Source organism: Parasteatoda tepidariorum, chromosome 4, assembly GCF_043381705.1.
Source record: "Parasteatoda tepidariorum isolate YZ-2023 chromosome 4, CAS_Ptep_4.0, whole genome shotgun sequence".
Lineage (NCBI taxonomy): Eukaryota > Metazoa > Arthropoda > Arachnida > Araneae > Theridiidae > Parasteatoda > Parasteatoda tepidariorum.
Window position 1 is genome coordinate 10,658,673 of NC_092207.1, and position 25,088 is coordinate 10,683,760.

Consider the following 25,088-nt stretch of genomic DNA (forward strand, 5'->3'; position numbering starts at 1 on the left):
AGTTTGGCTCAACGTGCGTTAGATATGAACATGCATGAGGGACCAATATTGTCTAGATTTTTTAATATTCGCCTTTTATAAGGGCCAATATTGGCCTTTATGGGACAAATATAAAGCCTATAAATGAAAATAAAATATCAGGTGAATGTGACAATTCTAAATAGGGCTGATATTGGTCGTAAAATATCGGGTGAATCGGACAATCCCGCATAGGGCCAATATAGGAAGGGGAAAAAAACGGCCCTATGAAACCCTATTGAGCCAAGATTCGTGAATATTGATCCAATGAAGGACGGAGTTATTTTGGTGCTAGGGGTTGACAGGACTATCGCATTAATCGTTCAGTGTGATCAAATGATTACACTTAGGGAAAAAGCTGTAGCTAAAGTTTGAATTGTTACTATATTTGGTTTGTTTCTGGAGTATTCATTTTAATTATTTTACTACAGCCTTTTGAAACCCCAGAACTTGCGAATTACCCTGCATGTTGTAACTACCCATATTGGTTCACAAATCAACACATGTAATATAAAATTATAAGTAAATACTGTGAAAGATCTTTCCCTAGAAAAGTGAGGTTATACAAAATATTTCTTATATGCAGATTAAAAGAACTGAAATCATCAAGAGAATTGAGAACGGAAATTTTTTTTATTATCGATTTTCATGTGTATTAGAGATGTGCCTCTTAGTAAATAATTTTTCTTGAAGCCTTTGAACAGGCAATGATTCTTGCTCAGAATTTTCTTTATATGATTTTTATATCCTACTCTTTCAAAGTTAATACTGTTTATGGAGAATACATAGCTGCCAACATACACAGGGGAAAATCCAGTAGATTTTACAAAATAATATACTTAAAATTTTACATAAAGGGAATTTTAGGGATTTTTGTTGTCATCAATATTTTCCATTTATGATCGATATAAAATGATCTTGATTTGAAATGTTTTTTATTATGTCAATTCATAATTTTGAATAGTAATAGAGAAGTAATTAATTATTGATGGTAAAAATATTTTTTTTAAAATTAATTTAAAAATGGAGGTAGGTCTGAAAAAAAATAAACTGAAAATTTTAGGAAGAAAAAAAAAAAGCTTGAAAAGGATTATCATAAATAAGGCAGGTTAGTTATACGTACTATTATAATATGTATTAGTAACACTTATTAAGACATTCAAGCAAGCACTTGCAAAAAAAATTAAATTTCAATTGGGATTTTTTTTTTTTTTAGGAAACACTCAATTTTAAGGAATATTCTAAAATGTACAAAAACTACATACCTGCCAACATTGGAAAAATTAAATAATGGAGATTTCACTAGCAACATTTTTTAGGCTACAAGTTAAGCTTTGATACATCATACATAATTATGTAAGTAAAAAAGAGAAATTCAAAATTGGAAATAACATAAGTACTAACGTTAAGTAAAGTAAAAAATATGTATATGAATTTTATTATAAAGATTTTTTTAAACCATTATTTATAATTACTTTATTTTATGACCGCAAACACAATTTTTTGGGTTTACAGCTACTAATGTTAAACTCCTGAGCCTTGTGATTTTGAACCCAATCCAGTAGACAAGGGAACTCCTGGATCTAGTATCGGGAGAAATTTGCCTAGCATTTGTGTTACATGCAGGAAAACCTCCCACAGTTAGCCTGACCAATGATTCACTGAGAATATTTCACGTCAGCATTGTGATTGGTGCAAGGCGGGTGCAAAATTCGAATCGACCACAGATTCAAACCTGGGTCTTTTCGTTGGGAGACGAACGCTTATAGCACTATCTGTAGAGGAATAAGAGAAGTATTTTTGCCATCAGTGGATATTTAATCACCAATTTTTTTTAAAAATTTCAACAAATACGGAGAACAGGAAAAGGAAAAGAGAAGATATTAGTAAAATAAAGGAATCTTTGTTAGAAAACAGGAGATTTGACAGGTATGAAACCAGGAGAAACTGAAATCCATTAGTCTACTGGAAAATCCATCAGCGTTGGCAACTATGTTTGTAAAAGTGCATTAAACAGATATTCTTCTGTAGATAACATAATTTATAGAAGTTTTGGGATGGTTTGTTTTTGATTCCTTTCTTTGTATTAAAGAGAAAAAAATTTATTAATAGAGACATCTGTATGGTACTTGAAACTACCATAATGGTACTAAAAATATACATAAAATAAAAATATTTTCCAGCTTAAATTTGGACAGTAAATATGAAAGTAATTTCTGAATTACACAAGTTTCAAGGCATTAAACCACAAAAAAAATCTCAAAATTACACTTTAGAAGTCAGCTGTTAAGAAAAAAAAGGGGTTGAAAAGTGAATTTTTACAAATATTTGACAATTCACATACCAGACGAAAAAAAAAAAAAAAAAAAAAAAAAAAAAAANAAAAAAAAAAAAAAAGCATGAATATTTATAGTTTATATTGAAGAAAACTACTATGTATAATAAAATATGAATAATGCAAAAATATGTACAATATATTCAATTTAACAATATATTTCCATTTGCTTGAGCATTATGTGTGTAAGAGTAAATATTACTTTGCAACATTGAACATTTTTAACAATATTCAATTAAAAGTAAATCTTAATTGCAAAAAAATAATAAATAAATAAAAATAATTAATTTATGCAGGAATACTCACCCATATGAAGTGTACAAGTACATAATAATCGCAACATTAAATATAAACAAAAAGAAAGATAAAAGCATTTCTATACATCATAAATCTACATTAAAAACATTTTTTATACATCGATTGATTAAAAATATGCATGATGTTTCGGGTGCATACAGAGGGGGTGACAAAATAAAGCAAGCACCTCTATATTAAATTTATGGAAGCAGTATTTTATCTTGCAGAAAATATTTTTAGCCACAATTGTTAGCAAGTTCTGAAAGATTATATTAAAAGCTTTTAGAAAAAATATTTCTATGCAAATAAAATTAAAGTAAGGGTGCAAATTTATCTTTTTCCATATAACAATTTAAAAAAATGCAATTTTTAATTAAATTAAGATTAATAAGTAAATAATATACATTTTTTCGAACTATATAAACATTAGAATAAAAAAAAAATTTCTTTGTAAAGATAACTAAATTTTAAAATAAAATGCATGTCTTTTATGACTATAAAAAATATTTGCATTGATAATTTTTTTTTACTACTATTTTTTTAGACTAATATTGCTAAAGCTACTGATAATTCAAAAAGGATGAGACTATTAATTTGACTTTTACTAAAATCAGCACAAAACTAGCATGGATTGAATTATAAATATATGGTATAGAGATAAAAGAAACTGATTTGAACGCCACACAAAGAGTAACAAAACAGTTTTTCATAAGAAGACTTGAATAAAATCAAAATAAAAAGACCACTATAATGCTTCAGGGTGGTTAAACCTGTATTTAAATAATCTCCAATTGACACAATGACATAAATTGTATAAATTTTCTTAGTTTTAACAACGAGGCCTAAAAATCAGCCAATCAATAACAATTTTTAAGGACAATTTCTACTTAATGAAGTACTGTTCCCAAAGAGTTAATATAGAAATTTCTTTGATTTATTTTATCACCCACTTTCCAGAAATATAAAATTCAAATGTTTATGAAGAAACGAAAAGGTGAGTTTAGACGGCCGAATGATTTTGGGCATTTGAAGAAGAATCTGTCGAACTGTTCTTTGCTGGTTCAACAGAGTTCTGGGGGGTGGGTGGGCCCTGAGCAGTAGGATTTAAACTCTGTTCCCGGTCTTTATCTTTCCCCAGTTTAAATGCTTCCAGCAGAGCGTCTATTCTTTCAGGGGTGGGGCCCCAACGTGCATAGCCAGTGTCGTTTTGGAGGAAAAAAACTAGAGTCCCATGCACCGAACGCTGATAGATTTCTGATCTAGAAAATAAACATGCATTGTTTTGAAACAGTACTGATTCATAAAAATGATAATGATTAGAGCACACATTTTGATAACCTTAAAAATAACATGGAAAATTGCCCTTCAAAATTAAGATAAAAATTTTTTATATTACTCAAACAACAATTTCACTTTGAAATAATTTTTTTTCCTTCCAAATTCAAAATCCTTATTGCCCTTGTATTAAAATAAATGTGCCAATGATAATATACAAAAGACCTAAGAAAAAAAATCCATAGATACCGATACTGATTTCTATTGACAGAAAATTTTTTTACAAAAAAAATTGACCGAATATGAAAGCATATAATAAAATAAAAGGTAAAAAAAAATACCCAGAAAAAAAGCAATATTATTATAAAAAATAAATTCATATATAAAATATCCATATATAAATAGATAAAAATCCATAGATACCTATACTGATTTCTATTGACAGAAGTTAATAGGCAGAGACCTCACAAAATTTTTATACAAAAAAATTGACTGCATATTAAAAGTATATAAAAATAAAATGTAAAAAAATACCCTGAACAATATTTAAAAAAAAAAAAACACTAAAATTTTAAAAAATATATTGATTTTTGAAATGACATCTAAGTCCAGGTCTTCATAATGACTTATGGAATGTTTAAAATATTGCTAAAATCCTAAAAATCTAGAAAATTTTTTAAATCTATGCAAATATTTTACATACAAAAAAAGGAGAAAAAAACTAGGAAATCGATAAGGCTTAAATATTTTTAAAATGTGCTATGGTATAAACATGCAATAGTTGATGAATGATATACAAGAATATTTTTCCAAATGTCGATAACATGAAAGTATCACATTCTGGCAAAGAATAATCGAGTCTTCGTCTTCATGGGATAATCCAGCAACTATCATGTACTTCTGTTCATTAATTGAAAATACAGTTATTACACATTTTGTTTAACACAAGTAAAAAGTCACATTTTGACAACATGGAACAAGCGATAACATAAATTTAAACAAGATAAACATATTATTTCTTAAAAAAGGGACAGAAAAATAGGTATAAAAAAATGCAATTCAGTTGACTATGGGTGTCTTTATATTTTGGAGGCTATCTCCAATAATTTTAACTCTTTTTGATAGTCCATAAAATCTAAAAATCAACCAAAACCTCTGAATTGAAAGGAATAAGGCACTATACTAGGGTGCATAGCCAAAACTTTCAACAAAAGAAATAAGCACCTTTTAAGCACTCAAAAAACATTTTTAAGCACTATATACATTAACTAAAAGTCAAAAATTTTAAAAGACTTTACATGATCATGATAAAATAACTAGTTTCTGACAAAGAACTCTTTTCTCGATTATATAAGCCTTCATAAAATGCTCGAGAGATTTTTCGGTTCAATATGAGAGGGTGAAAAATAAAGTCTGAAATTGATAATATCTTGCAAAATGCAGCAGAGTAGCACACGAGAAGGCAATAATCTCACCGAACCCAACTCAGCAGACGCATATGTGGACTCCCAAATATTTCATCAAACTTGTAAAATGATTAGTGCTTTCATACGCTACGGATCGATGGTACGCCGAAATAGATTGTGATTGATGAATGAATTGACAATGTTGAACAGAACAGTGTGAAAAGCACACTTTTGCATAATACGTGACAAAAATCGACACGGTAAAGGAAGAAAATCTCACTTTCAAAAAGGGAAAATTAAGCACTTTTTAAAAAACACTTAATGAAAAAAGCACCTTTAAGGCTTTAAAAAACCAAATTAAAAAATAAACACCTTTAAGCACTTTTTTTAAGACGCTACGCACCATGTTTGTATTTCAGGGGTGATTGTGAGCCCAAGTCGAAATTCTGGAAAATTTCTTGAGTAAAAAAAAAAAACAAAAGAAAGAAAAGAAAGAAAGTTTAAATCGAAAAATTAGAAAAAAAAATGTAAACACAGTTTTTTCCTTTTTCTCAATATTTCTTAGTTTACTTAAGTTTAATTTACTTTCTTAGTTTAATTTACTTAACTTCACTTTTGAAAATTTGATTTCCGGAAACTTTTGTGATCAATGATTTTTTGAAACGTCTGAACCTTCGATCTCCCGAAACTTCCGGGTCACGGCTAGCGAAAAATCCAGATTTTTTCCGGAGCACAATTATCCCTGATATTTCCAACACCTCATACTGCCTTTCCACTTAGACTGATGCAAATAAAGTAAATATTGCTCTCTAAGGAAGTTCTCAATTAAAATCTTTTACTTATACACATTTAAAAACTTACTTAGGGATATAATGCTGAAATCCATGACGATATTCATGATCATATGCAGGAATTAACAATTGCTTCCTTTTGAACCTATAAGTTGATTAGGAAATTAGACTAAAATGATGGTGTAAGTTCAACTCAAAATGTAACCGTACAAATTTATAAATAGGTTATTACAACAAAAATTAGTAATGAACATGATAAAACTCATTCTTTGCAACTTTCAAAATAAGAATATCTTATCCAGAAAAAAAAAATTTGCAGGAAAATGATAGTTGCAGTGAACTTTGCTGTCTGTAGCCTGCTGCAAAAATGAACTTGGTAGCATTTTTCACTTTTATTCTAGGTTTAATTTAGAAAGAAATCATAAAGATCAACTCTGAAAATGATTCCTTCACAAATCCCATCTTCCATGTATGATAAAAATCTTATTTTTGCTCTCAATTACTTTTTATTCACATAAGAATGTCTATTCTTGTGAGAAGTTTTGACAAAGACACAGATAAAGGGACTAGAAAAACTTACAGAAGAACAACAGGATGCACTCTTTATAACAACAAAAAATAGATAATTTAGTTTAATTTTCTGTATTTAAATTATAAGAGTCCTCTTTTAAGATTTGGTTCTAGAATTTTTTTACTATAGTCCAAAAGCAGAGTAGATGTGTTTAAATCGGATATGCATAGATTAGAATCAATAAAATATTTAAATGTGAAGGGATTAAAAGTCGGGGGAAACAATTGTTTAAGTAAATATTTCTTACATTATAAATTTATTACAAAAAATGCATTAAAATATGGCAAAAAATACATTTTAACTTTTAACATTTCATTCAAGGCAATTACTTATAACTGTAACTGTATAGGTCAATCTCTAACAGTGCATTTCATGTACGTGACTAAAAATGAATAATTTCTCATTATTTCTATTAAAACATTTCACTTCGATTATTATTCAGTCTCTTCTCAAATATCTTTTATTTCTTTTGAGCATATTTGAGCAGCATAGAACGCATATTTAATTTCTTTTGAGCATATTAGAGTAGCATAGAACGCATATTTAACTTACCATGCTCCAACAGTTAGATATGATTTGTTCCATTTTAAAATAATTATATTATAATAATTCGAAGTTGATAATTAATAACAATAATATAATCACATTTTCAATCTATCATACTTTAAAAATAGTTTAATATGCATATGTAAAACTAATATTGTGTTTATTTTTTTGTTCGCTTTTTTTTTAAGGGGATAAATTTTTGGTATTTTTTTTATTTTTTCAAATATTATTTACTTCAAATATTATTACTAAATAAATTACTAATTTTTTCAAATATTATTTTCAAATATTATTACTAAATAAATAAAAACATTTTAAAATGCAATTTGCCATTTAAGCATAGAGGAAAGATACATTAGTTATACAGTTTGAATTAATAATTACAATTCATATGAGTTTAATATGTAATTCTTACCTGCTTGCTTCTATTTTTGTTAGAAATGATGGCACAGGGTCACGACATTCAGATATAAAGACAATAAATGACAAAGGTTCCTGAGAACTTGAAAGAAGTTTCTAAACAAATTTGTAATTTTTATTAATGACAACTCATTCCACATAATTTCATATCTATAAACTATGAGAATTCCCTTCCAATTATAGTTTATAAAAATCAAATTTCTCCAAAACTAACTTTTAAAGCAAATAATTGTAGATTTCACATTTCTTTCAATCAAATGTAGTACATATATTTGGAATTAACTATGCTATACAAGATGTTAATGACCTGGGCTAATTTTTTTTTTGCATACTTGATATTTGGTTTCACTTTATTAATTTTTATATTTTTTTAAAAAAATTTTATCTTCGTGAATAATGAATGATATTTTAAATTTTTAAATGTTTTCCTTTTAAATTTATTTCTCTATAAAGTAGTATAAATTTTGCTGATATTGAACAGAATTTTTTAAAGACTTTATTCATTTGCTTACCATTTTATTTTATTCAAAAATTTTATATTTATGAATTTTTTTCTAAATTGGAAAATATAAGTTGCATTTTACAAATTATTTTGAATGGATTTTTTTCCACATTGTTTAAGAATATTTAGGTCATAAACAAAAAAGCCAATAAACATTCATTAATAGCAATGACAATATGAACTCCAAGTAAGCCAATAATGCTATGAACTAATTCTGACTCAGAGTTCCCATTAGGAATAAAAAAGGGTAGGGCGTTTAATCCCAGAAAATGGCATTTACTTAACATCGTAAAAATTTATCAAAATGTGTAATGCAATAGCTGAATTTGATCCTAAACAATTTCTAAATTACCCACGTATACTATTTTATGCATGAATCTCAAAAAGTAGTTCTCACTCATTATAAAATGAGAGTAAAATTTGTAGTCTCTAAAAATTATTAAAGGCATGCTAAAAGACAATCACTGAGCAATTTTTTTTTCCAAAAAAAGTAAACTAAAAAAGATATAACTTAATATAACTTGCAACTGTTATTTAAATTGAAAATCATAAAGGGAAAAAACTTATGACATTTTCTTTAAAAAAAAAAAAAAAACAATTAAAAATTATTTTAAAATCTATTAAATTCAATAATTAATATACCCCTGAAAAAAAGAGCAACTTATAAAAATTTACCCAGTTGAAAATATTTCTGACAAAATAAATATTTGAAATAGTAATCAGAATTAAACCTATAAACACAGATAATTTTGCCAGTGTATAATTATTATTTAAACGATGAATTATTTTTTTAATGGATTATGAATAAAAAGGCGCTGTGTTTTTGTCTTATTTTAACAATAAAGGCAAATAAGGTGCATCAAAGGACAGGCAGGACGGGCTGCCCTTCAAACAATGGATAGGGAGAACACTGTTCTAACTTTCGTATCAATGAAATTGCTAATGACTTGCCAAATGAAATAGCTTTTAATTTTTATTGGGTGATAAGAAAGCAATACAAACAAAATATTGCATTTTTCAAATATATTCTAACTGACCTCGAAATGTAAGATAGCGGACTCCAAAAGCTCCTCACAGTAAGGTGGATTGGCTTCAAAAGAACCACACACAGGGAAAAAGTTGTGAATTGGCCTGAAATTACAAAACACATAACTTTCTAAGTTTACTCTTCAGATCAAGTTTCATTATTTCAACCCTACAAATATTAATCGGACACAAACTATTTTTTTAATGCATTTCTAAAACAATCACATCTTTACAATTAATTTAAAAAAAATTTAAAACTAAAAATTTAATTAATATTTATTAAAACAGAAAATTTGAATTTGTTACAAAACTCTTGAGTTCTATAAGGTCTGTTACAGGGTTGGGGTTTTGGACGTCCTAAACTGGTTTTGGACAGGACACGTGGGTTTTACTGTCTTAAACTGGGCAAAACTGTCCTAAACTGGGTAAAACTGTCCTAAACTGGGTAAAATTGGTCTAAACTGGGTAAAATGGTCCTAAACTGGGTAAAACTGTCCAAAACCTTGAACTTTGGTAAAAGGTAAAAATTCTATAGGTGTAACCATTGTACACATAATAATTACATGTTTCAATAAATATTTGATATTTTTTATACAATTTACTTTAACTTATTAAAAGAAAATAATATAATAGGAAAAGGTTTTTAATTTTTGAAGCTCCACAATTCATTGAACAACAAAAGTGAATACCTAATCCTTTAAATATAAATATGCTTTTAATACTGATAAATAATATTTTTGCATAAGGATAAATATGGCAATATTAAAAAATAATAATTTTTCTTAAAAAAAATACTAAATTTGTTCAAAAATTAACCTTTTATTTTTCACAATATTTTTGTAATTTCTGCATCACAGGATGATAAAAAAGACATCTATTTAAAAAAAATCGTTTTTAAATATAAATATATTAGTTTAAATTGAAAATACGAAGTAACTGAAAAATATTTTAACAGTTTCGAAGGGCATAACATCAGTTTCAGTTACGTACACTGGTGATGTATCACCACTATGCTAAAAGAATTGAACATGAATGAAATAAAAAGTATTCTTGAATAGTACTATAGATAAATAAACCTTGGTTTGTCATAAACCTGTTTATGACAAACCAAGCACTTAGTCACTAATATTTTAACCTGTATGGCAAGGCCAAACTTCTGTTATGTACTATTGAATGAGAGGACCAATTGAACTTGATTACTGATTAATCTTCCTTTGTTTAAATTGAAGAGTCAAATAATATTATTAAAACATTATACTTTTAAAAACAAATATTCTCTAGTATATTTAATTATCAATATGTTATTAGTTCTATGTTTATTTTACCTCTTAAATATTGTTCAGATAAAATTGTGACATAATTTGAGTAAAAGGGTTTTGGACAGTTTAAGACAGTTTTGGACAAAAGGGTTTTGGACAGGACGGTTTAAACCGTGGATTAATCCATTCTGTCCTAAACCTTGCCAACCCTGGTCTGTTATAATTAACTAAAAGTTTCTTTTTGTTGTCAAGTTGGTTGAAGCTTAGCTACTTTATTTTTTTCAGGGTGTGTAGCCAAATTTCTTAATAAAAAAATAAGCATCTTTAAAGTACTTTTAAGCACTCAAAAAATATTTTGAAGCACTATATATATTAATAAAATGCAAAATAATTTTCAAAAACGTTATATGATCATGATAAAAATAACTAGTTTCTGACAAATAACTCTTTTCTTGATTATATTAGCCATTATAAAATGATTAATAGATTTTTCGCTTCGATATCATAGGGTAGAAAACGAAGCCTGAAATTGAGAATATTTTGTAAAAAGCAGCAGAGTTGCACACACGGACTCGCAAGTATTTCATTAAATATGTAACATGATTGGTGCTATCATACGTTATAGACCGACGGCACGCCGAAATGAATTGTGGTTGAATGAATTGCATAATACACATCAAGTGCATAATACACATCAGTGAAAATTGAAGCTAAGAAAAAATTCTCATTTTCAAAAAAGGAAAATAAGCACTTTTCAAAAACACTTCATGAAAAGAACACCTTTAAGCACTTTTTAAAATGCTACACACTATGTTTTTAGTTTTTAACTGCCTCCCTCACATTGTATTTAAACTATTTTAACAAACACAAATAAATTGAAAATGAACACTGCATTCAGTCTATGAAATTGTCTAAGACTTTCAGATTCAATTGTAAGTACAACACATTACAATTCAGTTAATAACAGCCACAATTTAGTTACAATACTCCATTTTAACCAATAAAAAAAAAGTGTACAGCTTTATTTTTCTTTTTACTTTACTTTCACCAAAAAATATATTTATTATAGTTCTAATATATCTCCTATAGCACTAATATACAATTTCTAATACAGGGTTCCCACTCTTTTAGCAAAGCAAAAATTAAGCACTTTTTTTGAAAAAATTAATTTCTTTTCTGAAAAGTTAAGGACTTTTAAAAATAGTATGTTTGTTTATCACTGGATGCCAGACAGTGCAAATTATTTACCTTCCTAAAAAAATAAATAAAAAAATAATAATAAGCAATTTTATTATAATGTAAGCACTGACTAACAGGGCTCGCCAAAGTACCAGACAATTTTTGCAAACCTGGATAGAGTTTTTTTACAACATTTTCAGATTGTTAAAACGTTATTCATATTATAAAAGTTAACCTGTGAAACTAATCTGTATTCCATTTTTAATGATTTCATTGAAATTGAATTATAAAAATAAGTGCAGAAATAAAGATTTGCAATTTTTTCACTTATATTAAAAATAAAAAAAAAAAGAGTAAAAAGAAATTTGGCAAAAACTATTTCAACAAGTTTTTCTATCTCCCACTAGACCAGCAAATGTGTTATATTCACTTTTATGATGAACTTAGACAAAACTATTTCCAGCCATACCTGTAATTAGGAATTAACTTTACATAACGTTACTAAATATTCTAGTGAAAAACATGAATTTTAAAGCAACCAAAAATTTAACTAAAATTAAAAACAGTACATTAAGTTGCAATGTTAACTAAATAAAATGATTATTAAAATCTAAAGATCTTTTAGTTTAGTAGATTTAAATTTGCATGTAACAATCAGCTTATCCTTAAGAAATAAAAATAGTGTAATAATCTAAAACTTAAAAAAAAAAAATTTTTACATTCCAGCAAAAAAAATTAGAAATAGTTATCAAACATTTAACTTTCTTGCTAGAAGCCAATCATGCTTTCTTATTTAATACTCAGGATAAAAAAATTAAAGTATTTTTGAAAAAAAAAAAAAAAACCTGGTGTTCATTAAATATCAAATAACCCCAGGTTTTTGATGAAAAACCTAGGTGGGCTGGGATTTTTTAAACCCTATTTCTTACAAATCTGTTTCATTTTTAGTACAATCATGAATTTAAAAAATTTTTATGCTTTCCATAAATTTACACTTACTTATTACACATTGAAATATTATACAAATTTATTTNAAAAAAAAAAAAAAAAAAAAAAAAAAACTGGTGTTAATTAAAAATCCAATAACCCCAGGTTCTTGATGAAAAACCTAGGTGAGCTGGGACTTTTTAAACCCTATTTCTTACAAATCTGTTTAATTTTTAGTACAATCATGAATTTACAAAAAATTTTATGCTTTCCATAAATTTACACTTACTTATTACACATTGAAATATTATACAAATTTATTTAATTCTTCAAGATTTTAGGAAATAGTTCTCGTTATGGAATGAACTCCAGTTCAAACATTTTTTCTGGTACTTCTTTTCTTAATGTTTTACTCAATTCCTATAAGCAGATGAGTTACTAGTAGAATTGAATTTCTTGAATTCTGTCAATTTTGAAAGTTAGTGTGGGTCTTCTACTAAGATACCTTAAAATTGCCCGCACCCCCTCACGAAAAAAAAGAAGAGCACTATCTCTTCCATGTTCAGTATTCCCCTTGTCCACACTATTCTTTTCTTTTAGAATGCTTCACTCTCCTCATAGAGTATCATTTTAGGCAAAAGGCAGAATATATTAAAGAAACAACCAATATATTAATGAAAGGACATGCTTTGTTCCCCTTACCTGAAGCTCCCCCCCCACTAATTTTTGTCTCTCTAAAATGCTTTACCCTCGATGCATGGTCTAATTCTAAGTGATAAAAGAGCGATACTTTGCCTTAAAAAATTGAACTGAAAAATTGTTCTTATCAACCATAGCAGTGCTAAAAAATTAAGGACTTTTCTTCCTTATCCCCAAAGTTAGCAAGGCTAAACAATATCCATGAAATTCATGACCCGGAGGAAGTCGGCCACCAAAAGTGGGTTATTCAGAAAGTCCCTTTTGTCCAGACCAAGACAGTCCAGAATATGTTGAGAAGCCTGCATGTTGTGGCATCTGGGGCAGTTTGGGTAGATTTTAACACTACCCTCAAAAGAAAGGGACTTAAGGTGGTCGCTGACAAGCTTGGTAAGTGCAGTCTGTTCCTGCGATTGCACTGAATGTTGAGTGCACCTCCTGGACGGGTGCTCTGGTACCAGTGATGTTTGGGGGGTACAAGCCAGGAAACATTGTCTTCTTTTTTGATGCCAGTTCCATGAAGGTGAGTGAATTTGGACTCAAAGTTTCTTCTGTCCCCTCCTTAGCCAGAGTGTTCGCGATGTCATTGCCCAGTACCCCAACGTGAGAAGGGATCCATTGGAGGTGGACTTCAAGCAATCGTGAGGGGATTTTAAGTTTGTGCAGGATTGAAGCTCCTGTTTTGTCTCTCGCCTTCCTCCAATGCGATAAGTACTGTATTGAGACTGTCAGTTTTAAAAACCTTGAACCAAAATTAAGTACCTTTAAGGGCTCTTATTTTTCAAATTAAAAATTAAGCAGTTTTTAAGGACTTTTAAGGACCGTGGGAACCCTGTGTCAAAAGCAAGGAAAACCAAGTGATAAAATATTTAGCGCTATATTCAAGGTTTGAAATTAGTAGTGGTCTGGGACAATTAAAACTTGACATGGGTCAAAGCAGCTGTATAAGAGTTTGCTGTTTTGGTTTTTCTAATTTTTAAATATATGTTTTGGTATGCATTTTTGTCACAAAATAAGAAATTTTCTCATGTTATAAATATTACATGATCTCTGCATTAATTTTACATTTAAATTCACTTTATTTTTCAAGAAAGAAAGAAAAAATCTAATAACAGACCAGTGAAAGGGGGTACGCAAAATCTTAAGTTATTGGTCCTTTGGACCACATAGCTACAAAAAAAAAAAAAAAAAAAAAAAAAAAAAAAAAAAAAAAAAAGATATGAGCTCTCTTAAATTTATTTTAAAGCTTGAAATAAGGAGAAAAAGAAAAAAAATTATTTAAAAAGCTAAGGAAGAAAAACACTATTGAAAAATATCACAACAGCATAATTTACAAATTAATAGAAACAAAAAAACCTGTAAAAATTAACATTAAAAACTATAGTTTAAGATAAATATGCAGAATAAATGAAATATGCAAGAAAAATGTTTATACATGCATCAATTCATACACAAATCATTTAACAATACACTTAAGAGGATATCATACTGCGGAAGAAAATTTTTATCGCAAATTATTTTTTTCTTCATTACTAATTTAAAAGAAGAAAAAAAGTAAGTTCAGGAAAACCTAGAATTTGTCATGAAGTTTCAATTGCTGAAAAATACTTCAAAATATTAAAATGCAAACAAATTATTCGAAGAGAACTTCTCCGTTGCGTAATCTTAAGCATCTGATAATTTATTTTCATTTGTATATTTTAAAATTTTCTTTTCAGTATTTGAAACTTTGTGGCTTACTCTAAGTTTGTCTGAACTCACCTTTTCTACACTTTGAATTTTAAATTAGTATTGAAGGTAAAAGAAAATTTGCGCCGAAATATTCCCCCCCCCTGGTACGGGGTCCTTTTAAAGAAGATGGTAGTTAATCATAAATATGCATACCCTCGAGATCCAAAAAAACTGTCTGTATCAGGAAAAGCTGAACAATACTGTCGGAAATAGCAATTGAGAGGTGAAGCAAAGCATTCAAAGGTGACACCAAACTGTTTGTGTATGCAGTCAAATACAGTAACAGGTAGAGATCCCTGTATTCCATGACCATCACTATGCGCAAGACCAGAAAATGCCTATTTAAGAAGAGACACCAAATTTTAAATAAAAGAATTTAGGTAACCAGTGCAAAAATATCAATGATAGTAATTAGTTGTTTTTTTTTTTAATACTAAGCTAAATCAATAAATAATATTCACAAAAATATTAAGAATTGTAAAAATTATATTTAAAAACAAAAACAGAAGAAAAAAAAATTGAATATAAAAATAATTGTGTGGAAAAAGAAATAAAAAATGTTTAGCTTATTAAAAAATTTAAAGAATGATTTTCTACAAGACTGATTTTGCTTATAATGTATAAATAAATAAGAAACTCAGTATAGATTAAGTGATTTCAAACAGACATATTGTGCTCGGCACAGAGGCTCATTTCGATCGGAGATTAATGACACTTCCGTAAGACTCCAAAAATTTACTACCAGAAAATACAGTTATTTCAAATACTCAATCACTACTTAAGTAACAGCTTAATACAACAAAACACAGATTTTAAAACTTCAAGCAATTCATCGAGCTTGCTAGAGAAAACTTAGAAATCAGAACACAAGCAGACTAATATTCTACTCTGTACACACTCTTATTTATATAGGCTTGGTGACAAAATTCTGAACTTTTGACACAATTTTAGACGATTCTCAAATAACTTCCAAAATGTTGGTCTTATCGTTATGAAATTCGAAATTTCCAGAACAATCATCTTGCTGTAAAACTGAGTCTTCCATAAGAAATACATTGGACGTAATTTTCACTCAAACTTACGTCATGGTGAAAATCAACAGAAAAAATTTTTCTTTTGGAAAGGGGAAAATTAGGCATTTTTTAAAAACACCCAACAATAAAACACATCTTTAAAGGCTTTCAAAAAATGAAAACCAAAAATACCCACCTTTTAAAAATGCTATGCACCCTGGTCCCAGTTAAACTGCAACTTGAGAGGAAGTCTTTTATTCAAGACAATTATTTTGTCACTTCGTTTATTTATTTATTTTTTTTTGTCGTTCATGATTTAAAGTTTCTTGTTAATTAATTTTAATAGGTAAACTGTTACTTTGAAATCGTTGTTATTTTGATTATATTTTTATCTTTAATTTCTGTTCTGAACTCAATCAATTAATGAAATTAAATTTAAAAAAAAAAGGAAATTAAATTTATATATATACATTGAAGCTGACCACAAAAACTAAGATAAAAAAAATTCCGCAATATTTACATGTTTTTTCCAGACCAATTATTCTACTGGATTTCTTGATTTTTGTAACTAACAGCTTCAATTTCATTATCAATTTTTCAGATACGTCTTATTCTTATACATAAAATATGTAACAGGGCACAAAACCATTAAATGTGAAAATATTTTTTTGAAAAATATTAGATAATAAGGCAATTTAAACTCAAATTAATTCTTTTTTCTTGACTTTTTCGGATAATTTTAGTTAAATTCCCTAATTTTCAAGATTGATAAAATTCTCTGTTCTTCCTGTGAGCACCCAGTATTTATAATTATTACTACTAAAATAATTTTCAAGAAGATAATACATTAAGTTTTACATTAATAAGGTTTGAGTAATGAGGAAAAATTATTCCCTTTAACACCCTAAAGCATGATGAAAAAATATGCCTTTATCCTCTTGAACATTTTGCTTGAATTTCATGAATAAATTAAAATCAGTTGCTGGCAGCAGCACTATTCCAAAATAATAATAAATATATATATATATATTCCTCAGACATTTCACCAAACATGAATAATTTTCTGATTAAATTCAGTTAGAAAAGAATCTTATGCAAGCATCTTACAGTATTTCTAAGCAGAATTCCATTTAAAATCATCTGGTAAGTTATACAGAATATGATTTATTAAAAAAGAAACATTATATTAATTTCAAATCAATGCAAATTTAAAAAAAAATAGTATAAGCAGGTATGTTTTAATTAAAATGAATGACAAAAAAAAGAAAGAATTATCTATTTAAATGATATTAGCTTTGTTTCAAAATAAAATTCTTTATAATTCAAAAACTTGAGACAGAAAAACCTATTTAATTTTACTTGATAAAATGTTAAAATGCCATTTACAAAGAAATTAATTAGTTGCATCTCCTAAAGCCTAAGATGAAAATAGCAGTTTCATAATAAACTTATTGATCGACAAAAGTTACAAGAAATTTTTAACAAATAAGTTTATAAAATAAAATTAGTTTAATTCTTATTTTAAATCAATCTGAATAAACTCAGCCAAATCATGCATTTCGAGAAACTCCTCATTGCAATAGCAACATTCTACATTCCTAAAATTTTTGTATCCCTCTGAAAATTGCCTTAAAAAGTTCAGTTTCTTTTTGTTATTAACCTATTCACTTTCACAAAAATAAAAACTGTATTGACGTATTATTCAATCTACAAGGAACAATACAACTTTTATCCTAAATTAAAATACAGAAATACAGTAAAATAAAGTTGGATGCAAATACTGAATTGCTAATTATATTTCAAAAGAGTAAATTACTTACATGGTAACGTTTTAGCATACACCAAACACGTGTGAGAAAGTTTTCAAACTTCCTGTCATCAGAACAGTTCAGGCGATACAAATGTTCCTAATAAAAAAATTAAATTTGATTAAAAATAGTTATTGACACGAACATTAGATAACATTACTATCACTACAATAAACAACAGAGACTAATCATTGATAACAGTCGATTTTTAATTCATTTTAAGTTTAATACAGTTGAACATACAGTTTATTAAAATATTGCTGAATATTAATATTAGTAATTAAAAGCATTAAACTCAAAGTTAATATTCATATTAAATCAATATTCATACTGAAATCAAGTTTTTAAATATGTCACTTTTAACATTTGATAACTCATAAAATGTTAACAGATTTCATTAAAGTTTTATGCCTTATAATAAAAACTTTTTACAATTATCTATAATAATAAAAATAAAGAGTTTGTGTGTCTCTTGTAACTCCAGAACACTTTTTTCCATCATTTTGAAATTTGGACAGTGTCTCTGCAAGGGACAATTTACCCCTTAATACTATAATTCACTAATTAAGCATTAATCACCGTTTTAGATTAAACTAGAAACAATACAATTTTTTCAACTATCTACACCAGTGATGTTTGCTAGCTTATGGTTCTATTTGATTAATAAAAATACTGCGCGTACTGTGAAATTTAATTATTTTTGTATTTGCAAAGTCAAAAAAATTAAATAATCAATGTTGATGTAGTAGCAGTGGTAGGCTATGTCCCCAAATAAGTATTTCTAAAGCAACCAAAAACCATGTATTTATTTTGTTGATAGTAATTCTTTTAAAGTGCATTTCGATAAAATTAAACATATTGCTAAAAAAAAAAAGTTATGTATTAAAAAGAAAAATCAAAAGGAAAAGTAGTACAAATTCATTCAGGAGAAACTTAAAATAATCACCATAATATTATTGATGACAGTGGCGTAGTTTTGGGAAGGGGTTGGTTCAAAATTTTTTTTTAACCACGATAAATCAATAAATTAAAAATATGTAAATATGATCGATTTGTTAGATTTCTTAGCTCTTAAATGTTCTATTATTAAAAAAATCTCTCCAGCTCTACTTGTTAATTTACTACCACTTTGTAAAATCTTTTTCAGCAACCGTACAAGTTGGCAGATACATACATATATATATGTCAGAAGGCGTAATCCCCTCCAAACATACAATAAAAATACGCCACTTATTGACGCCAAAGATTAATTAATTTCGGCCATATATATTAAAAAATACTGAAAAATAATAAATTAGCAACAACTAAATATTCAACTAAAAAGGAAAGTTAATGGAGAAAAGTTATTTATTCCTTTAGCGTAACCAAAAAAATTCCCATACTGTTATCGATGACAATTACGAATTATGTTGATATTTTATATATAGTAATTGAAATTGAAAAAAAAAAAAAAAGTTATGCAGTCAAAATCAATGTTAATGGAGAAAAGATACTTATTTGTTTAGGGGAACTGTAAAAATTATTTGGCCATTAATTGGTGCAGTTTTAATTAGGACTTCCACAGATTTTCCACCACAACGCATAAATATTTTAAACATTATATTTAAGATCAGAAAGAGTAATGGTCATACTTTATAGACCATATCAAGGTCTTACGATAATTCTATTTGTTTTAACAACTTCAGCTTTAGTTTGCTACGACTAATACATTAATTTATATTGTAATTATTAAAACAACACCAATATTGAGCAGCTTTAAAACAGATACTGAGGAAATAGGTGTTTTCAATAATATCTAATATTTTCCTTTCCCCTCACAATTTTTATATTTTGTGCACCGTACAATAATAACAAAGCTGAAATAAAGTATGCACTTAATATATCTGCCAAAGGCTAAAAGAAAAATCAGGCACTTTGCAAAACAGCCAACCTGATTCTGTCTATAAGGCTCATTGCAATAAGTGTAACAACATATTAGTCCTCAAGGAAACTCGTTCCACGAGTTTCCTTGTCTTCTGGATTGGGTTCAAAATTACAAGACTACAGTGTTGAACATTAGTAGTCGTAAACCTAAAAATTAGGTTGGCTGTTCAACGGCGGTCATAAAATAAAATAATAAGCGTAACAAATAACATCAGCGGATTGCAAAAAGCTGGATTTTCTAATTAGCCTATGATATAAATTAAACAGTTAAAATATTAAATCAAATTTCATCTGGACGCAGGGTAAACATTAGACCAGTGTTTTCCAACCTTTTTTGTTGCATGCCCCACCTATGCCTTTCTAAAATTCTTATGCCCCCCTATGTAACATATACATGATTTTTAATATTAAAAAAATTGAATTGTTCACTTAAGAAACTTAGGAAATTGTTAGCGACACAAAGTAAGTAAATTTTCAGAGCATATAATGAAGAACTAAAATTCAAATTCGAAATAATTTTAATAAATATTTTTCTATAATAATTTAATATTTTAATTAAGTGAGATTCTTGCCCTCGATTCTTGCTGCACGTAGATTTTATCTTAGGTTCCAATTTGGTTAGCCTCAGTCTCAAGTCTCCCCGTTGTGTTATATCTAGACAAATTTTTTTTTACCAATAAAATCATTTACAGCACTAAATCCACATTCAGCTAAATATGAAGATGGAATCGGTAACAATAGTTTTCTTGCACATTTGATTGAATTTGGGTATTTGTTTTCTGTTTCCTCACGAAGCCATGCCATCACTCCTTTCATATTAAATAAGGTTTTAACTGATGGCTCATCATTTTGCATTTCTGCAAGTTCTTCTTGATATATTTGATATATCAGACAAATCCACTAACATGGACTGCAACATCCATGTTGGAAAATAAATTTGTTTTAAATCAGAATATCTTTCATTTAAATCAGCCAATAGAATTTTCAGATGATAGACAATAACAAGCAAAGGGGTACTTCACATTTTTGGAGCCAATGAAACTGTTCAAAGTTTTTGTTGTTAATATATTTCTGACATAACTCAATAAGGGTAATGAAGCCATAAATCTTCGCTTTTGTATTAACAAGGTTTTATTTGTTCCTTGAGTTTCTTATTTAATATATTCAGTTTTTCAAAATATTGACTAAATAACTCACAAATGCTCTACCATCGACTGTAAACAGATACTTCATTTCAGGTTTGTCACTTAAAAAATCCCTGTCACACAATATTTATTGATCGCAATTATTTAAGAATTTGCTTTTTTCTTTCGATTTTGTCAGCGAAGTCTCGCATTGCATTTAAATGGCCCAGAGGAAAAATGTTTAAACTCATGTCGAGTCCATTTTTGAATTGCCCCCCCCCCGGTGGGGCGTGGGCCCCACGTTGGGAAACACTGCATTAGACATTAAGTACCATTTTTGAAAAATGATCAAAATTTACCAGCTTTTGAAAGAAGTGAGTGGTGATTCTGACAGCGTCTCCTTTAAACCTCAAGACAGTATGTTCTTTTTCAATCATCAATTGAACTGGGGGCAGATGAGGAGATGAAATGGCGAATTGCACAGGATAACAATACACTTTCTTATGTATGCTCACTTGCAAAGGACTTGTTATTTCTAAGAGAAACAATATCTTTTATGTAGTTTAATTTTTGAGTACTTAACACTAAACACACCTTAACCTGTCAAATGACCTATTAAGAACTTTTGCATTGAAAATGCACCTATCATGTTATCGTTTTTGCACATTTGATTTCATGACTTTTTCTAACAATTATATACAGTTAATATTCTATTATTTTTTTTTAAATATTTTGTTTGTTTCGAATAATACTACTATACCTATTTCAACCACATATATTACCTATTTCTATACCACATATATATACCTATTTCTACCCATGTATACCTATTTCTATCACAACCGGTCATTTGATCGGGAGAACAATTTACTGCTTTATAAGGATATCGGATCAGAAATTACGATGTAAAGCGTGTTTAATGCATTGCATTCGATTAGTTGCACATTTCTGCAAAGACTGTTGCATAGTTAGTTCAATCAGAATAACTGAATTCAAATTTCAAGAAAATCATTTCCTTAATTGAATTCAAATTTCAAGAATTTTATTTTCCTAAAATTTCAGATTGACATTTTTGTGTAAGAAAAAGTGACAAAAACTAAATGTTTTGGTAAGTAGCTTATATTTTATTGATAGCTTTACTTCTTTTTTAACTAACTGTTAGTTTATACAAAGAAAAATATCGAAACAATCAAGACCGCACAATTTCTTAGAAGAAATAATATTAATTCTTATAATTATCAGAATAATTATAAAAATTATAGAAATAATAATAATTAGAAGAAATATGTTTGCAGAAAATGTACAATGGAAACACCCTATATATGTAAAGAATGCACTGAGCAATGAATTAAAAATTCTTATTCTTTGTGTTTGTAATACATAAAAAATTGGCAATATACAATTTTGTTTAATTATAATAAAGTGTTTTTAGTTTATTTTCTTCCTAACATCCATATTTCATACATTCAATCAAGAAACATTAAGTTCGGTCATGGTAGAAATAGGTATAGATTAAATGTTAGTATGCTTAGTGTTAATAAAAAAAAACAGGATTTAATTTTAGACATAAAACATCAACTTTTACAGTAAATTCAAATAAAATTTCAAATTAGATTTTTGCTACGCATGGCATTTGTCAAATATTTTATTGTTTTTAAATTCAATAAAACAAAACTTACAGTTTGATAGAAAATCTGCCAAATATTGAATTGTATTGAAAAAATTTTTTACTTTTAGAAGAAAAAGGCTTAACACGCAGGTTTTTCAAACATATCTCAAGAACATAAATTTTAGATAAAAGCAATATTTTGCTTCAAATTGGAAAAATTCAATATTTCATAAAATATAGTTTATTAATTCATATCAATCCGACAGCCATCTTATATCTAGATTGTGATTAAAAAACAAAAAGTTAAAATTCTTAAAAACTTTATATTATTAAACCGCAAATACAGTATATAAGAAAAAATTGGCAATAAGAATTTGTTAGTTAAGGAGCATTTTTTGCAAACTATTCTACTTTTAATAATTCTAAAATAAAGCTGAATGTTCTTTACATAGCTGCCAACACAGATAGAAAAAAATCCTGTAGATTTTACGAAATATAAATTTCACAACTATTGTTGCATATTATATGTACTAAATATTTTACACATAGGAAATTTTAGGAATCTTTATAGTCATCAAAATAGAAAAGCTGCAATATTTTCCAGTTATGATTGACATTAAACATACTTGAAATGATATGTATTATGTTTACTCATAACTTCAAATATTAATAGGCATTTAATTCATCAAAAATAGCTAAAAGATTTTTTTAATTAAATTAAAAAGAGTTCTGAATAAAAATAAACTAATCATTTTTTAACAAAAAAAAAAGTTTTGAACTATTTTTTATAAACGAGGTTCGCATCATTATGTTTTATTAATACTTATTTAAATATTCAAGCAAGCAAGCAATAACCTGTACAAAAATTCTATTTCATTAAGGATTTTTTTAGGAAATTTACTCAGGGGGAATTACTTTAGGGAATTTTCTAAAATGTACAAAAACTAGGAAAATGCCAATTTTCAAAGTTCATTTCATGCAAATTCAAAACATTTTTCTTCGAGATACGAATTGAATTTCTCACTGTTATGTTACTCAAACTTACTGCGATGGTTAACTTACTGCGATTTGGCATCATTAGAACATGCCAATTTTCAAAGTTCATTTCATGCAATCTCAAAACATTTTTTCTCAAACAGCTAATTTAATTACTCTCTGTTATGTTACTTTTTTTAAGCATTTTGCTACTTTTGCCTCCATTCAAAAAATTAAGTGGAAGGCAAATTTTTGTTATATTTTTATAAATTTGTACAAAAAATCATTCAGAATCACTATAGTTATTACTAATACCATAATCACCACTAAACAAACCTTATACAATAGTGACATATTTTTTTTAATACATCCAACTGTGCTTTAATATTGTTTCCAGATAGATACTTTTAAATTTTTTATTAAAAAAAAACATCTTCTTGCATACAATGAATTTGTGGTACTTTACACCAAAATGACTCTTAAAAAACCTAACTGCAGAGCAATTTGGAAAAGGGACTTTTTTTTAGCGATAAAAATAATCAGAAATAAAATTTTGTAAAAATTGTGTAGAAAATTCACAATTTGATTTTTCTGGGTAGCCACTCAAATCTGGAAGAAAAAAATAACCGTGTTTTCCCTGTACGTATTATACACAACATACTAAGAAGAATGAATTACTGTACTCTTGTATGAGCTATATTGGACTAACTATACTAGTTTTTATTGCTAGAAACACTTAAGAATAAAAAAGGAACAGCTGAACATACTTAAATAATGCTATAATAAATGAAATATTTTAGTATAGATGAAATATCATCATTATATATTCCATAGATCACGCTTTCAGTGGTCACCATTTTTTAAAAGACTAAAAAAATAAACAAAATTCTCTGCATTTTACGTGTTATTTTAGGTGATTTTTAAATTTCCTGTAATCTCCAGGTTTTCCCTGTTCTCCCGGTGGAGTGGCAACCCTGTTTTTCATAATATTTTTCCACTACAGGTTAAGCAATTGTTAAACAAAATTATTGATTTTAAATTACAAATTACAAATTGTTAAACAAAATTATTGAAAACATATAGAAGATATATGCATTTACCTTCGATGCCATGCTGCCGTAAGAGAGCCCAATGTTTGTCTCTGATCTTTTTAGCATAGTCACATGATAAATTGTATATTTTGGTACAAATTGCTTCCACCGAATCTTTTGCAGCTTCCACAAGATGAGGCTGACATTGCTGCTTCAAATGTGCAAGTCGTTCCTATAATAAAACACAAACAATTGTTCAATTGCAAAAAGTAAAAATTTAAAAAAAAAAAAAAAAAGTCAAGCATACTAACTTAATGTATTTTTGCTTAACCTATTTAAGAGGATGCTCATAAAATTTAGTACTAATTGACATTAATATAAATATACAGTTCTATTGTTTTAAATAATAATCTAGAGGTATTTTAAAATCCTTATTAGTAAATGTTATCAGTAAATGGTTTATGTAACAGTTGTAGAAATTAATGTTTTAATTCTAATTCATTTTATCCATTTAAATGCGTTCTACGTTTTCAGCTTTTATTTTATTATCAACAATTTAAATTTTTATGGACAACAATTATAATTATACATACATATATATATATATATATATATATATATATATA

General features: G+C 27.6%; 1 protein-coding gene across 2 annotated transcripts in view; it reads right to left on the reverse strand.

Annotated features, from left to right (window-relative positions):
- Positions 1-2,094: 2,094 nt before the first annotated feature.
- The window catches only part of LOC107442386 (mRNA (2'-O-methyladenosine-N(6)-)-methyltransferase), a 41,898-nt gene continuing 18,904 nt past the window's right edge, over positions 2,095-25,088 (reverse strand). For both annotated transcript variants that reach the window (XM_043053337.2, XM_043053343.2), the window contains exons 9-16: positions 24,532-24,694; positions 21,207-21,382; positions 17,813-17,899; positions 15,133-15,317; positions 9,199-9,292; positions 7,655-7,755; positions 6,193-6,267; positions 2,095-3,909 (exon numbers count right to left, since the gene is read on the reverse strand). In XM_043053337.2, coding sequence (XP_042909271.1) covers positions 3,651-3,909; positions 6,193-6,267; positions 7,655-7,755; positions 9,199-9,292; positions 15,133-15,317; positions 17,813-17,899; positions 21,207-21,382; positions 24,532-24,694 — 1,140 coding nt within the window. In that variant the 3' untranslated portion in view covers positions 2,095-3,650. The remainder of the gene's footprint in view (positions 3,910-6,192; positions 6,268-7,654; positions 7,756-9,198; positions 9,293-15,132; positions 15,318-17,812; positions 17,900-21,206; positions 21,383-24,531; positions 24,695-25,088) is intronic.